Source organism: Lissotriton helveticus, chromosome 11 (assembly GCF_964261635.1).
Source record: "Lissotriton helveticus chromosome 11, aLisHel1.1, whole genome shotgun sequence".
Classification (NCBI taxonomy): domain Eukaryota; kingdom Metazoa; phylum Chordata; class Amphibia; order Caudata; family Salamandridae; genus Lissotriton; species Lissotriton helveticus.
Window position 1 is genome coordinate 711710850 of NC_136072.1, and position 17365 is coordinate 711728214.

At 43.0% G+C, this 17365-nt stretch overlaps 1 protein-coding gene across 2 annotated transcripts in view; it reads left to right on the forward strand.

Moving 5' to 3' along the window:
* The first annotated feature begins 1099 nt into the window (after window positions 1-1099).
* Window positions 1100-17365, forward strand: part of SLC25A37 (solute carrier family 25 member 37) — a 95444-nt gene continuing 79178 nt past the window's right edge. Inside the window, exon 1 of one of the 2 annotated variants that reach the window (XM_078666581.1) lies at window positions 1100-1449. In XM_078666581.1, the coding sequence (XP_078522707.1) occupies window positions 1252-1449 (198 nt within the window). In that variant the 5' untranslated portion in view covers window positions 1100-1251. The remainder of the gene's footprint in view (window positions 1450-17365) is intronic. The other variant, XM_078666582.1, reaches the window with a different exon arrangement.

Sequence of the window (17365 nt, forward strand, 5' to 3'; positions counted from 1 at the left end):
AGAGTGCAGAGTAGTGAGTGCACAGTAGTGAGTGTGCAGACTAGTGAGTGCAGACTAGTGGGTGCAGAGTGCAAAGTGAGTGTGCAGAGTAGGGAGTGCAGAGTAGGGAGTGCAGAGTAGGGAGTGCAGAGTAGGGGGTGCAGAGTAGGGAGTGCAGAGTGCTAGGGAGTGCAGAGTGACTGCAGAGATTAAGCTAATGGCAATGTAAATGACAATGCCATTTATTTATCTATTTTCAAAACCAACACATAAATACAAATGTTGTCATTTACAATGCCAATAGCTCTAACTTTTCCAAAGGCGAAACCATTGCATTGTAAATGCTTGTTTATCTTATGCAAATAACAACCATTGGCAAAGCCAATATTCTGAACTGTTGTAGGTATGATGTTACTTGAATCATAAACCTGCATGCAATGACAGAAACAGCAAAATACAAGTCGAGCTGTGACGGCACACTATGGTAAGCACAGATTTTTACCTTACGTGTTTAAGCCACGCCCCTAATTACATTGACCACGCCCCTTTGAGAGACCCCCCAGTTTTTCATCCCACTTAAAGCCCTGGCCAACACTAATACAAAATTGTAATATATATGTCAACATATAAATAAATGAAATATGACATATATTATATTTCCATCTTGATTGTACGGCGCAATCAAGAGAAAAATAAGACTTGCAATCTAATTTAACATACCCAAGCACACCTTTTAAAAGGTTGTATTTTAAGACAGTCTTGACCTAAACCACATGAATTTGCACTGCGATACTAGCACTTTTAGTTTTCCCCAGGATTGTAAATTTGGGTCTAAATAGCAGCGCATAAATACCGAAAAGACACATCAAAGAATCAGTATGACCTACTTTCACACCAAGGGCGCAATAGTAACTTTTAAGATGGCAACGAATTGCACGAAAAGTAGCGAAAGGTACAGTTGTGAAGCGTCATTCCACTCCTTCCTTTATTTCCATTGCACAACCGTTTTTTTTTTTTTACCAGGAGTAAGAGGCAGGCCATTTGTGACATCATCAATGAGGCGGCTCGTTGCTGTGGATTCAGACTTTCATCCAATCATAGCTGTCTAGAGATACGCCGCCCCCCGTAGTTGGCTCTTTGCACAAGTCTATCAGCGAGACTGCTCGTGCTCACGAAGTTGTATGCAGTGACGTCGTGTCGCACGCGGGAGGGTTGTGCTCCACCCCTCCTGTACTCTGCACTACCTCGGCTGCTGCCTCTCTCCTGGGGCGGATGGAGCGGCTCCGCGATAGCGGAGCAGGACTGGGGATGGAGCAGCAGGAAGCGGTAAGGGAACCGGCAGCTGCCGCTGCTCCTGGGGACGAATACGAGAGCTTGCCAGCCAGCGCCTCTCTAGGCACGCACATGACAGCCGGAGCCGTGGCAGGGGTGCTGGAACACACTGTCATGTACCCTGTGGACTCTGTCAAGGTGAGCGTGGGGGTGTGGGCGCGTCTGAAGGTATGATCCAAAGTCAGCAGGTTTGCGTCTGCATTGCCAGAGGCCGCCTCTGTAAGAAATCACGAATATCCCCGGTGCTCGTGCTGATGAGATATGTCCCAATATCATCTGGGCTGCACGCTGGAGTCAGTTGCGCCTAACCCATGTCCACTTGGGCTTTTCGTTTGTAGACCCCGCTCCTTGCCAGCACTTTGTTGTAGCAATCTGGGTGTCACTGTCCTCCAGCTGTCACGGTGACTGAAACTCTAAACCATCCTCATTCGGAGCAATCTACACCGCCCTCGCCCCCAACTTCCCCCAAGTCCTGTATTTGCAGTGCAAACTGCAGTTACCTCCTCCGGTAACCCTTCCCCCCCCTTGGTAACCCACTCCCAATTCTCTATTTGAGCTGCAATCTGCTGTCTCACATGCTGTCGATGCAGCACGTGTTTGTTCCTCCCTAAACAGTTCTTTTTCCAAATACCTACAAGGGTGTAGTTTCAGGGGGGTGTTTTAGGTGTTAAATCCTCCAAATAGTTGGGTACAGGTGCTTTCAGCCCGGTATTGTGATGTCTGTTGGATTTCACCAGGATTTTATACATAAACACAGACACAACACACTTTCCCCCTCTTTGGTTTGAAAGTCTTCAAAACTGTTGGTTATTTTACAAAATACTGTGTTTTCTCTCAAAGTAGCTATCCAATCAACACTCTTCTCCATTTCTACTGCCTGTTGTAGTCCCCTCTTGTGCCCTGCTTGTCTTATAATGTATTTTAGAATTAAATGTCTGTGTGTAAAGTCGTAGTCTTCTTTATTTCAACTATTACTTTATTTGTTGAAACACCAATATTAGCTAAACAAGGCACGTCCAGCTCTGGGCTTTTCTTGCCAGCAACTACTCCAGAGATTCCAGTAAGAGTTCTGGAAACATGCAAAGCTGGCGCTGGAGAGAACAAGGACAGTAACGATTTGCAAAAAAACCCAAGCATATTAAATTTAAATAATAGCATAACCCATCTACCCCCTTAAATATAATGCAAAGGAAGTGTGTAAAAGCCAAACAAAATATTTTACATCCTAATAAATGCATCCTAATCATTTACATTACACATTAAAACCTCCATCCATTTTCACAAGAAGTGCATCTTGACCACTTATATTACGTATACAATCCTCCATCCATTTGGGCCTGATTAACACTCTTCTATCTCGCCCTTCCAAAAGTTTTGCTTGCGAAACCTCCAGACCTTGTTCTCCTGTGGGAATGTGTTAGCACCAGGGCACTGGGTGGGTGGAGGGTTACTGTGCTCCAGTCGCATCTACTGGAGTGTTCCCCACTTGCGCCCTGGGGCCTCGGTACTAGTGGACCCAAAATTGGATAACCAATTACTCCTCTCCCACACTTGACTCTTTAAGGATAGTGAGACAGCAGAGCAGTCCAAGGCTTTACACGAGGAGGTGAGGTGGGGTTAGACATTCAGAATACAGTTTAACCCGTACTACCAGCTGCTAAAATCAATATCCTGTCGGTGCTTTACTTTTTATAAAAGAAAAGTACTTTAATACACACGAGAATTCTGCTACACACAAAACTAGGATAAATAGTGAAAAGCAGATATCTCTACAACCCTCTGGGCCAGAGTTTCTGAACCCAAACAGTATAATAGTGCCTAGACGCTAAGCACTATGATAACACAGTTAACATGAAGACACACAATTAGCATTGCATCTTACAGACCATGTTGCACAGGGTTGCTCTTATTCGCTAGTGCCATGGTACCGGTCTTTGTATTGAAAGGATACATTTTAGCATATGATGTAAAGTCAAATGTTATTGATCAGCCCCTTTACCCCCTCCCCTAAAGCAACAGAAGTGCCCCCCGTCCTGAGTGAGGACACTGCTCTAGTGGTGTCTGGGATCTGATCACAAGTTCCTGTTGTCTTGGTACAGTTTACTGGAGTTCCACTAGTCCAGTAGCCACTGACTAGCTGTAGGAGGATAGTGCTAGATAGAGTACCAGTTCACCCTGATACCCCCAGATATCACAAAAAGAAAGGTGGGGAGGGGTGCTTGTTCCACTGGGCTCTATTCCCCAGCTACTGCTTCTAAGTGGAAGTCCCACGGCGCAGTAAAGCGGTCTGGGCAAAGCAATATCACCTTCAAGGACTGGATTAAACTTCACGGTCTTTGTCTCCCTTGATGTGCTGCAAGCTTTCTTTTCTTATCTTATTTCCTTGTTCCAAGCTGAAACTCTACAAGCCTTAAAGAAACCGCTGATGCCCTTGCTCCTTGTCAAACTGGCACATTCCTTTGCAGCAGAATCCATCAGTACTAGAGAAAACATCCTCAAGTTCCAGACACAGTGAGCAAGCTGCTTATCTAGCCTTCACTCTGCTGCATGCAGCTGGCTTCCTTGGCCGGACCCTGTGTGAGCCGCCTCTTCAGAATCATAGACCAGTCTGGAACAACTGACCACTTAGGCCAGACTATTATCACCTCTGATTGATAGGCTGATCCAATCAGAGGGTCTGCTTTAAAATGCTGGTTGCCCTCCAATCACAAGTCATATTTAAGGGTATTCACTCGTGACCAAAGCATACAAAGGATGCCCTACTATGGTCCCTTGTACCAGCCTATGCTATTCCCTAATGAGGAATTCTTATTAACTTCAGACCTGGAGGAACTCACCATGTAGGAGGGATCTCTTAGCAGAGTTAGTGCAGCTAAACCCAGATAAGAGCTGAGTGTCTACCCCAGCCGTTCAGGCCTCTTACGGGAGAGCCGAGATGTCTAGCAGAACAGCTTGCATTGCACACAATGGCTCAACTCATCATCCATCCACAGTGCACCCACTGGCACTCAAACACAAGTCATGTAGACAAAGGGAACGGGACCCCAGGAAAGGGTAGACTACACAGACTTGATCAGGAGGGCAGCTAATGACTCACCCTCCTGCCTATAGATTTATTGCTGCCGCCACCGGCAGTCTACCAGAGCCTGGGTAGAGAAGGCAGAACCACTCTTTGGACAGTAGGGGTGTACTATGCATGCCCCCTTGACCTCTGAGCTAAGGTCTATTGTCTCAATCCATGTAAACATGTGGACCCTCAGTGGACATGCAGGATTGTCAGGTTCACTGAGGTAGGGATCTAGAAAAGATACAGTAACTTTTAAAAGACTTGCCTGGAAATCAACATAAAGCAGGGAAGCACTCTCCAAAGACATGCAGAAGACTTCCAGTCCCAACAGAACACTTTCTACAACTGGCATATCTCTTCCATTCTCAACATCCATATTCATCTCATCATCATTCTGCACATTTAATTCCTTCCCTTTATTCAACTTGTCTCCAAAGTCCTCCACTTCACTGCTCTCAGACACACAGTCAATAACAGACTCTACATCCCACACCTTGGAATCCTTCTCAAACTAACTACTATTCCCGTTGAGGACAGCGATCAATCCTCCTAAGTTTCCAAACTTTCCCATCACTCAAAAGGGCTACATTATGTAACATTTAAAGCACCCATAAAGGCTCTGAATACTGACTTTCACCTTGTTTTACTTTGCATGTTTTTTTAACTTTAACCCACATTCCAACTCTGAAATCCACATTCTCCAATCCCTTTTTTGTGATCAGAGACTTGTTTATACTGAAGATGCTTTTCAAAAAAATCTTTTACTGACTTCTTCCACTGATACATTCACCTCCAGAAGCTTTCATCAACCACACAGGATTATACTTGGTTCTTGCCTCCTGTTCCCGACATGAAAAATAGTAGCACGCTTCATGTGTAGTAGTTTTATACGTCCATACAGTTTTATAAACCTGGACCTTCTAATCTTCCCCTTTCTTAACAGCAAGTTGAATGGCAGTCTTCAAAACTCTGTTCAATTTCTCAATCATTCCATTCCCACTTGTATTATATAGGGACACGGTTCTGTTTCACTCCAATCCTCTCAATATATTTCTTGACCAAGTTGGACACAAACTGTACCCCATTATCACTTAGGATTTGAACAGGTAAGCCCTCATCCACAAAGACTTTAACACTTCCAAGGAATCTATCTTCTCCACCACCTTGAAAACTGGCCACTTAGAAAACATAAATCATAGCAATGATGTACTTCGCTGGTGTTCCAATGGAACCCATTATGTCAGTGGCAACTGTGTGCCAAGGACCTTCTGGAACAATGGTCTCACACATGTTAGTCCTTAAAGTCTTTAATGATTTATCCGAATTGGCGCACACCACACAATCCCTTACAATCCTTTCAACACACACAGAACTATCTAAACTGAACTAATTGTTGATTGATATACTTCTCTAGAAATTTTTTTCTGGAGTATGCAGGAGAGAAATTAGTAGTAGAAAAATTGGGGTAGGTTTTTGTAAGTCTCCAGGTTTTTTTTTAAAGTGGGATAACAGTTGCCTCCTTCCCCAGCACCCTGGACCAGTTCTTTTGCTTCATCTGTTTTTACTGGAAAGAAGTATTGGTAAAGCTGGGTAAGATGTACGTAGCTTTTGTGGACCTGTGTACAGCTTTTGATCTGGTCCCACAAGGCAACCTTTGGAAGGTGTTGGTTGAGTTTGGACTCCCACTAAATTTATTGGATATCTTAATAAGATTACACAAAGCCAATAAGGCCCGCATTAGTTGGAGTGAGGAAGGGCAGCTAACGGAGCCCTTTGTGGTTTGGCGTGGAGTTAGACAGGGGTCTCATTCTAGCACCCCCAACCCCCTGTTCTCCCTTTTTATAAATAGAGTGAAGGGTACCATAACAGGGATGGCTTGGAACCGAAGGCTGCCCCTCACCGCCAGCTCAATCGAGAGACCAGACAGAAAAACTGCCAATTCGTACCGTTCCTGTCCCTAGCCCGCTACCTCCTGCTCCACCGGCATCCCTGCCCTGCTCCCTTAAACCAATTGATCCCGGCCATCCGCCAAGACCAGAGTCATCGTACTAGCTGCATTAAACTCTTTGGATTTAGGCATGCTCTGAGATGCCAGGAGGCATTGTTTGTACATTCAGGCATTTAATCAAATAGTCCTGATGATGATCCCACTACCCTTCGTGCATGGGATCGAAACGTCGTCGACCGCTTCAATAGCTCCACGCATAACCATTGTGTGGTTGCTATTGTGGATAGTTTGTTCATTCTTTGATTTAACCTAGCTTCCATTTTTTGTTTTGCCTGAAAATCTTTTCGTTCGTTATTTATCTGTTTGTTTTCTTTCTGTACTGGATGCAGGATTGCGTCCCGCTCTATTGTTGTCTTTGCTGAAACTAAAATTAACTGACTCTATCATGCACATTAAATTCTTTGTCCGGCTGGACATTGCATAAATATAGTACCTATCACGGTCTAGGTTTCATTTGTTGATGTATATATTGCTTACCTAAGGACCATTGTTGCAAGATATAATTGACACCAGGGGTCCTTAGCTACGCATCGGGTCGCCTTGTTAGTTTTAAACACTTAGATGTCAGAAGCACGGAATTGCCATGAAACAAGAGTCCTCTCTCTAAAAAGTAATAAAACCCAGTATAGACACCTGAGACCCTCCTTCTGCCCCCTCCAAGTTCAGCACATGAAAAGGCAGTGATAATGTGCGGTATTTTTCAAAGAATAAAATGTCACTTTAAACATAAAATGTGTGAAAACAGCAAGCACAGAGCTAAAAATCCCCCACTAGCAGCTTCTTACCGAGGCGGCAGTCCACGCATCGGGTCACACGTTAAGTGCCAAGGTGCACATGTTTGGAGTTTGCTGTGCCGCAATATCTAAGTCTGTATTAGAAGCCAGAATTCCATTGCTGCTTCCTGGTGTTTGGGTAAACGTAGAATAGAAATCTTAAATGGTTGTTCCTAATTGGAAGACTCATCTGGTGTCTTTGGAGTGGAAAAGGATGCTTTTACCTGTGCGAAGGAAGGCTCAGAGTTCCATGTTAAACAGCCACGAAGAAATGCTGCTTACCTGACTTGGCTGAGTCTTAGACTAAGGCTCAAGATCACTTGCTTCCTGAGAGGATTTAGGTTGTGCAGAGAGACTTTGCCTGCCGGTGAGCCTGAAACTACTCCTATTTACATCTTCCTTAAAGTCCAGTGGTGTTCACTTCTACCTAATACTTAGTGGCTGAAAAGTGTGGTCATAAGAAGTTGCTGTAACAACTTTTTGACTTTGTGGTGTGGCTTTATCACCTATTTTGAAGAACCAAAAGAACCATATGGGTTTCCCCTACTCCTCAATCCTGGCACTATGGTTATTTTGTAGGCCCAAATCCACTGGTCTTGGAATTGTTTTTCCCCATCTTTCTAAAATGTAATGTTTCTTAGTTTCTGCAGCCACAGTTCTTTTTTTGTTTCACTTAGCCCTTAACTTAAGTGTGGTCAAACATTGAGTGGTCCAACAAAACCTCTCTGACCCCCGATTTACCCCTCCCGCCCCCCACCCCCCCATCACCGAAAATCGTGACTGTAGCCAAATGCTTCTATGGTTCAAGCCCCTAAAATGTAATGACTCCTTTGTATGCCAGCTGTTCAGCCAATGTATTTCCCATGCCTCTTGTATTTGGAACTTGGACAGGCACCAGGTACACATCATGTTGGGCAGCCTGTTACCTGTCTGGTACCCAAGATCCTGACCGAGCCAGCTTGGAGTCAGGAACATGTTCTTATGATGATTGTGGTACACTGTGCATCTTTTTACTATTTATCCTAGTGGTAAACTAACGGCCAGTCTCCAGAGAGGTTAAAAATGTGTTGACTAGAATGGCATAATACCATTTTATTAGCCGTTTCTGAATTAGGTGAAAAATGTAATCCTTTCAACATACAAATATGGTATATGATTAGGGCTAAAGTAAAAATACTTACGAAGCAATTGATGAGATAAGCATTCTTTCTGTGTAGATAGCTTTGCTTCGATGATCAATTCTACTTGTATATATTGGCCCTTTCAAGACATAGTTCCGCCAATTTTAGTGGCTGATTGCCAATGTACCCCTTTTAGCTGGTTAGGCTTTGACACCGGATCCTTGGTGTTGGCTTGGGGCTCTGAAATTATCTTCTTTGAGATCTGTGAGACCCTTGTGAAATGGGAGACTCATAATAACTATTCAGATATAGTGACCTTGAGTTTTTAACCTTTACACCATTGATTACAGCATGGTAACTGAGAACTTTTAGACACGTATCAAGATTGTAAATCTCAGTCCCTTAACGTAGGATATTGCTTGTAGGCCTTATTTACAAAGTGAGTGTATTGCCTTCATGCTCATGTCTTAAAATAAGGTGCTGTTTCATTTTATCTTTACAAGATAATATGATCTTGTTTTCTTAGCAAGATCTTAATTGAAATCCGCTAATATAGCCTTCAATATCAAAAGATCTTTTTTTTATTTTTTTTTATTTCTTCAGAGATAATTTTGACTGGACCTATTGTTCTCAGCGTAAAAGCTAGTTCTATGCCCTGGAGTAAGTCTTGATTGATGAACTAAGCCCTTGTTATATGGTCAAGCGTACAAAGGGTGTACTTGGCCTACTCAACAGAGCACAATAGTAACCAAAACCCTGGCATACCAGCTATAGATATTGTCCATTAACCTCTCACTGCTCTTAGACCTGGACGAAATGGTTAACAAGGGTGTTGTACTCCTCTCAAACCTATGCAATTGCATATATTTGAAAAAAATCTTTGTTATTGAGAGAATCAACATAAAAATTACACCAAATCAAGTGCAGTGCGGTGCAGTCATCAATATTTCCAGGATGCTGCAGTATACAATACAGTAAAGACAAATCGAACCACAGGATCTACAGTGCAATGAAGATGTATCATTTTTCCCATGATATTCAAAGAATTAAATGTTCCTATTGTCAACCACCAATGGGGTAGGATCACTAAAAGGGGTACATAGTAGACGTCTACTCTCATTCCAAGGGCCCCAGATATTTGTCCATTTATGCAGGCATCCCCCTGCTCTCGTAAATAACCCTCTCCGCTTGCATACACCAATCCATATCCGACTCCCAGTCAGTGTATCTTTGCTTGACCCCTCCCTTCCATGGTCTGGCTATATTTCCCTTTGCCACCATTTAGCCCAGAGTGACCCACAACTTCTCGGTTTGTGACAAATCCATGGCTTCCCAGATATTTGGAAGACCTCTATATGTGCTTTACTAATCCAGGACATAAGATATAACCTTTCCCCAATACTTCTGGAGGATCGGGCAATCCCACTATTGGTGTATGTAGGTACCGGTGTGGCCACACCCTCAGGGACAGGCCGGGGAGTCTAGTACCCCCATTTTGACAAGTACTGAGCTAGTGTAGTAGGCACAGGGGAGTAGTTTAAGTTGGATGAGTTTGAAACCTGGAGCGGATCGCCACCTCACGGGGAGAAGCCAGGGCTTCCCGCCAGTCATCGTCGTCAAAGTCCCCTACGTCATCTACCTATTTTGCACGCATTTTCTCCTGAGTATCTGGCGTATTATTAAGGATTTTACGGTAAGTCAATGAGATGGCTCTTTCCTGGGGGCAATCATCCAATAGTCTATCTTCTAGAGGCGAGGTGACCTGCAAGTCAGAGTCTTAAGGAATCGCTTTATATAATGCATTACGGGCTTGGAGGTAGCAAAAGGTCCCCCCCCCCCCCTGTAATTGGTAGTCCTTCTGCAGTTCGCTAAATGGAATCACCCTACCCTTTGTCCACATTTCCTCAACCTTCGAGAGACCAATTGGGTCCCATTTATCGAACCCTGGCTGCTTTGACAGCATACCCAATCAGCCAGCTACGAGCAACGGAGTGACTTGCGTAATTCTGTCTTTCCAGCCGAGAGCAGCTGATGCCTTGTGCCATAGAGCTACCGTGGTGGACTTTGGTGTGAGTCTGGGCGCATACTTCGCCCCGCCATAGAGTGCCCTTTAAGTACCAGGGAGCATATTATGCCTGTCCATCCTATAGGCAGGGTCTGTAATGGGTCGATGAACCCAGTGGTTCAGGACCACTAACTGTGAGGCCCAATAGTAGGATCTGATGGCGGGCAGGGTAACGCCACCATCATACCAGCTTTTTGTAAGCTTAGTGAGGTGATAGGGAAATACCGTGATTCCAGAGCAGGGCACATACCTCAGTCGATTGATTGAAAATAATGAGGTGGAACCAAATGTGGCGTGTTCTGTAGGGCATAAAGAAAGCGCGGAAGCACAATCATTTTGTAAAGGGCAGCTCTGCTTAACAGCGTAAGGGATAGCGTTTTCCAGTGTTGCACATCGGCATGAAGGCGGCGCAGGGGGGGGCATCAGATTACGATCGTGGAAAACTGAGGAATCGAGCGCGATATATATTCTGAAAGCAGTCTGACTATTTTGGCTTCGCAACCTGCTGGTAAAATCGGGCGCTCTCCGCTCAAAACGTAAATTAGTGATTTATCCCAATTAATAGTGTAACCGGAATACTTTTGGAAAAGAGTATAGATATGCAACACCCGGTGGATGGAAAAACAGGGCCTGGCCAACTAGAGCAAGATATCATCGGCGTAGAGGGAAATTGCATCCATCCAATCCACAGACCAATTGAGACCCCTAATAAGGGGGTCCCCCCTTATCCAATTGCATATCTTTTTATCCACTGAATGTTTTTTTTTTTTTTTTTTTTTTTTTTTTTTAATGCAATGATTTCTCCCTCCTGTAACAGCAGGGAGGTTTGCTTTTATTTACCAGACTCTTCCTAGCCCTCGATTTGGGGCAGCTATTCAGCATTTGCCTTTTGCATGTACCCTTCGACATTGTGTTTCGGGGTTTTTTAGGCACCCATGTTTATCCAAGTTTCCATTCTGGGATATTCGTCACAGAATTGACGGGAGTGCGGAAATAGTTCTACCTGAATGCCAAAAAAAACTGAAAAACTACTATCTCATGTCACACCCAACATTTATCTGGCTGTTATTGTGCACGGAATGACAAGATTATCAAGTATACCTGTTTGGCGCGTATGGGACGCCAGCCATGTCCCCTCTTTCTAGGATGTTGTGTGTGTGTGTATATAAGATGCACTTTTTCATAAACTATGCACTCGGAAAATTTAATGAGCAGCATAGTCATTGTGGTTGCACAATATATACCTCTTAACAAGCCCATTCCAAACTGCACAGCCGTGACTCTTGGGTAAGGGACGTTTTTTATATGGTTCTGAACCTCTGCATATGCTTAAGCAATCCTTTCGGAAGTGGACAGATTCTACTAATTCTCATTTAACTCTAATTTGAACTTTATACTCTTGGATACTTTGAAAGGAGGTTGAGAGTTGGCTCCACTAAATGAGTGTGATTTGGTACACTGATAGTTTCTTTCTGTTCAAACAATTTGGTAAAACCTGCAGCACATCTACAGAGGGGAAAAACAATGTAGAGTTTTATGGAATAAGACCATGCACTTAGTAGTCTTATGAGAAGGGGAACATGTTTTATCCTTTTAAGCAGTCTACAAGCTGGAGGTGTTAGTTTGTGATAAAATATGGACGTACCATTTCCCTTTTGTGAACGCATGATTAGAAGAGTAAGTTGGATAAAATTTAGGAAGATAAGTTTTATAGCAGTGAAGGAACTTTTCACTATTTTTGGGGTACTGCTCTAGTGTCTGAGGAACTTTAAATGCAACCTCAGCTCTTGGGAGTTTTTGCTCTGGCTGGACACATGTATGATTATGGTAGCTGTTAAACCGGTTTTGTAAATTCCTTTCCTCCCTTTTTGCTGGTTGTTTGCCAGTTGTTATTGTTTGCTCTTTCAGGTGGTGTAAGTGGCTGCTGCCCTGTGTTGACCTTCGCTCCCTAGTCCCCTACCCTTCTTTGAACTCTTGTGTGGTTGAAGTGGTCATCTCGGCACAATAAAAAGGGGGGTGTAGTAGGATAACCCGCCATAGTTGCAATTTCTACTTAATGATAACATATTTTTTTAAGTAAACGACTAGGGTTCTGAGCAAAATTTGAAGAACTGCATTACCCTTTGGATAGAAATAACCATCTCAAGGTTTCACATCATACACATCACAGCTAAGACTGAAATTGTTTTATTTGGTAAGAACAATATGTTCGACCTACGTGATTGGTGGCTGAAAGGTCTTTCTGTTCCTTTCGACCCCAGTGGTTGTAACCAGGACATTAGGAGTCAAGTTTGATGAGGTGCTGATTCAGGCTGTGCCCGGCATGAGCTGTGCTCCGATTAAATCCCTAAAGTTGTTGAGTTCCTTCTAATTGCAAGAAAAACTGTAGTCCATTCCCTCATCTTGGTCAGGAAAAACTGTAGTCCACTCCCTCATCTTGGTCAGGCTAGAAGACTGCAACAGCCTATGCTTGGGCGTTGACAACTACTTGTTACATAAGTTTCAAATTGTCCAGAAGGTAGCAGTTTGACTGATTGTTAAGCTTCCCTGCAAAAGTGTGATATCGCGGGGGCAGAGGGACATGCACCAGCTACCTATCCATAAGCAGGTGCTTTTCAAATGACTGATTTATAGGTTTTAGAGTTTTTCATTCGATAGGCCCAAAATAGCTCTTGAATCATTTTGTGCATTACCGCTCACAAAGCTCATTGAGATTGTACAATATTAAACTTCACTGCATACCTAACGTCTTGATCAAATCGAGAGTAGGTAAATTATTTACTGTTCTGAGCTTCAAAGCTTGGGACTGGCTCCCCCTTCTACTGGATACTGGTGAAAAGAGAAGAGGATTTCAATAAACTTTTAAAAACCTGGCTTTTTCCTGCCATCCGAAGAAGAATGGAGTTGAATTGATATAACTGACAAAGATCGTGTTTTGGTTTCTTTCTGGTGGGACCTGTGTCTGTCACAGCACCAGGATGCTCTGTTTCAGTGATAGCATGATATATATATGAAATATCTCATCCATTCAATTGAATACGGACTAATTAAGACTGAGCTGGTTAACCTAAATCACAAGACGGCTCTACGGGCCAACAGTCTCTCTTGTCCCAGCGTCCTCTGCCAAGAGCTTGGCCGTGGTAGTAGGCAATCAACTGTCCATGATCCCCAAGGTCAAAGCAGTCACGCAAAGTGCTTTGGCATATTGAAATTCATTTAGGAAGGTTTCTCCTCTTCTGTCACGGAGGGCTTTGAAAGCGGCTATTGCAGCATTGTGTCTTGCGCGGACTATGCAAACTAACTTTATTTGGGTCTCCCTGCAACATCTTTGCACAGACTACAAATCATTAACAATACGACAGCAACAATAATCTATAAACTGCACAGACATGCACATATCTCTCCCGACTTAATGAAACTTCACTGGCTCCCTGTCAAATGGAGAGCTCTTTTTAAATGGCTTGTGTTATTTTCAAATCTATTCATGACCCAGTTCTAATCTTTGCAGCAGCAGAATTAACACAGATGTTCCTACTCAAGTTCTGAGATCCTCTCTTGATAACTAGTAGAGGATCCCTCCGTTCACGCGACAGAGAGCAGGGAGCAGGAACTTCTCTGTCCTGGCCTCCATCTTTTGGAACGCTCTTTCTTCCTCGATCAGGCTGAAATTTAACTCCTGAAATTAAGGAAGATTTTGAGGGCCTGGCTGGTTAAGCCAGCTTTTGATTAACCTGTACCCTCTCTCCTTTCCGTCCTGGTTATTCCTTGGCCAAGAATCCCTTGGGTGTACGTACTTTATAAGTTTTTGTAAAGTCTCATAAACTTTGGCAACTTTTTATTCTGTTTCTTTTTGACAATTGTATGTCCCTCTACAGACTTCTGCCTGGATGGTTATCGCCAGTGCTTTAAATGGGCAGGTACTGTCCGATACAGAGTACCTGCACTGCTTTAATTTGAAAAGGAGATTACCGGCACTTCTCATCAGTGCTGCTGTACATTTAATGGAAGAGTACCAGCATTTCTCGGGTGCAAGCAGGCACTCTAAATAGTGAGTACATGCACTTCTATAGTTGCATTTTAAAGCACTGGTTATCACCCAAAGAGCTTCCTTTAAACTCTGTCTGATATTCAAGATAGTAGACTGCATATCTCCCCATAGCCTTCTCAGATGCGTAGCTTACACATCCACACTTTGTCTGTATGCTGTGCCTTGCATATGATCCAATGCGCTGCCTAAGTAACATCCCACCTAAACATCACTCTATCTGTTGGTATCCGGGGGCTCTACAAGAGAGCAAACTGACATCACCACACAGTGGAACTACAACAAAGATAGTCCCGGGTGTTCATGAACCAGACCCACACAGCTGAGCTGTTATTTTACCAGAACTTGACTCGCCTGACCCCCAAGCAAAGCCCAGGCTCTGGGCCAGTCCATCCCATGCCTGTCTGTGACTAGAAGAGGCAGAACAGGGTTTCCCCATTTGGCTCCAACAAATATATCTTGCTGCACACCACAGAAATATGAAATATGGGCAAAGGTAATGTCTCCTCTCCCACAGCAGTTGTCACATTCTTTCAACTTTATCACCTCCACTGCTTTTTGTAGGTAAAACGCAGAGGTTGCCTGTAATAAAAAGTATATTGATGCTAATGGTTGCACTTATAAAGAAGCTAAAGCTTTGGGGAAGCTAAAAACTATCAAGCTGTGGTGGAGCAAGTAAAAGCATATGGTGATATCAATGTTCTAACTTCTCCCCCGCCATCCCCCCACCTTAATATATATGCGCTTTACCACACTAGCAGCACGGCAACCTGAATTCTTTAGTGAGATACTTGGATAATAAATCGAACAGTAGATTTAAGTTGAGGGTTGAAAGTGAGAAACTAACACCTACTGAGCACATTTTGAAAGTACTGCAGAAGGATGCAATTTGCAAGGATTCAGAAATGCAGACCATGGACTTGAACCCACCACCCATACTCCTTCTTACTCTGAGCCAATTACAAAACCCGCAATGTAATTCTAGTAGGCATGAAACATCTATTTCTTCACCGTTCTCTAGGACTGTGATAGGCTGCTAGATGTTAGACCTGTACCATCTTCTAATAATGTCATTAATGTTGTGTGAGGTAACTGCAGTTGGTTCAAGTGACCCAAAATATATATGTGTTGAAAATGTTTCCCTCACTTCACCAGAAGGAGAATTTAGAGCCTTAAAAAAAAAATGACTCCTTTTTCTTTCACACAAGTGGGGTTGGGGGTAGCAGGGTTGGATCAGATTTTCAGACATCCTTATGGTGAGGACATGTAGGTGAACAAGTAATTCAGCTAAGCTCACCGCAGGGTACTATGTTATCTCATTTAAGAATCCATCCGTTGTGAAACATTTCCTCATGTGTGCTAACCCATTTTCGATCTTTGGAACTAAGATCAAGAAGGTTTCCTTGGCCTAGTTTCATAAACCTCACAAGCTTTAACTTCAAGCAGACAACTTTGAGAAAGATCTATTAAAGGCCATCCACCACCTTGCAATCTGTTTCTACATCAAACAAATTTGAATTCTTAAAACACTTAAGAAATTGATACTTGGATTCCCTAAACAACGTCAACCCTCCACATAAGCTGAACCTGCGTTTTAGCAGAAACATTGTACAGTCAAGATATTGTACAGTCCAGATAGTGTTTGGATCAGTCTATCTTAAGAAATGAAAGTTCTCTGTTTAATGTTTCTTCTGTGCCTAAGATCCACGTTCAACCATCTGAGACTGCTGATATAGTGTCTGTATCTATAGTCCTGGTCCTTCTTTCTGAAGACCATAATGTTGAGAACAGTGATCGATAATCAAATACACTACCTAGAAATGTTGATAATTTGTTAGTGTCTCACCCCCAAGTTTATACCTATCCCTTTGGTACAGTTTATAAAATTATTTAAAGTATTATTTTGGAATGCTGCAGACCTGAAATGGTAAATGCCTAATGATCAATGTGTAATGCTCCTAAAGGAGTTTGACATTTAATTATTTCAGGAGGCTTTTTGGAAGAGGAAAGTCTGCATTTGGTTAGGTATGCATCTCTTTGCCCCTTCAATACTTGCACTGCTGGGAGGTGTAAAAGAGAGTGATCATGTGGGTAATGGTGAATGTAGATTATAATGTTTAGGAGCTCTGGCCCGGGTTATACAGAGACAGTAGAATTATATGCTAAAAGTTTATTAATTATAGATTATTATAGCCACATGCCATGCTTTTTAGGTTGAAGCCTACCAGACAGCGCAGCTGTCTGGTTTTCTAAGGACATCTTGGGGACATTCAGAAAGCTGACCTAAGAATGCATTCCTCCTGTTTCTTACCGTTGGCGTTGTGGTTTGTAACTCACATTTTGTGGTTGTCCATTTGGTGGGTTAATTTGCTTTAGGCTGTCCAGCTTGAGTTTGTCACTACCGTTTACTGAATTCTTCCACAAACTCACTTTCCGTAAGCAGACCTTTAAATCTTGTTTATATCTTGTCACATTTACTCTGCATTCATACACCGTGGTAAAATGTCAGGAGGTGACTTCCAGGGGGTGTGGGGGGGAGGGGTTGTTTACTTTTCTTTCTCTGACTTCAAAATTAAGAAATTTATGTGACCATCCTGCGGAGTAACCATGTAAGAGGAGCGGATGTAGCACACCAAAAAGTGAACTGTGCTGATGTTTCAGAATATATCCAAATTAGTACAAAATAAGCACTTTTTGTAATTCTGAAGTATGGTGGAAACAAATATTTGAATACTAACACAACACATCAATACACTAGGTGATAATTCACACATCATTGGTATGCTGTAAAACGTATTTTGGTACAAATGTAATGGTCCTTTTAATTGAAAATGCTTCATAAATCTACTCGTCCTGTAAAAAAATAACTGTCCCTTTGGTGCCACATATTGCGGCGACAAATTATGGCAGCGATCCCATTATATAAGCGCTCTAATAATAGCCTCTCCATTTACGCCAGGGCTAATAATACTATA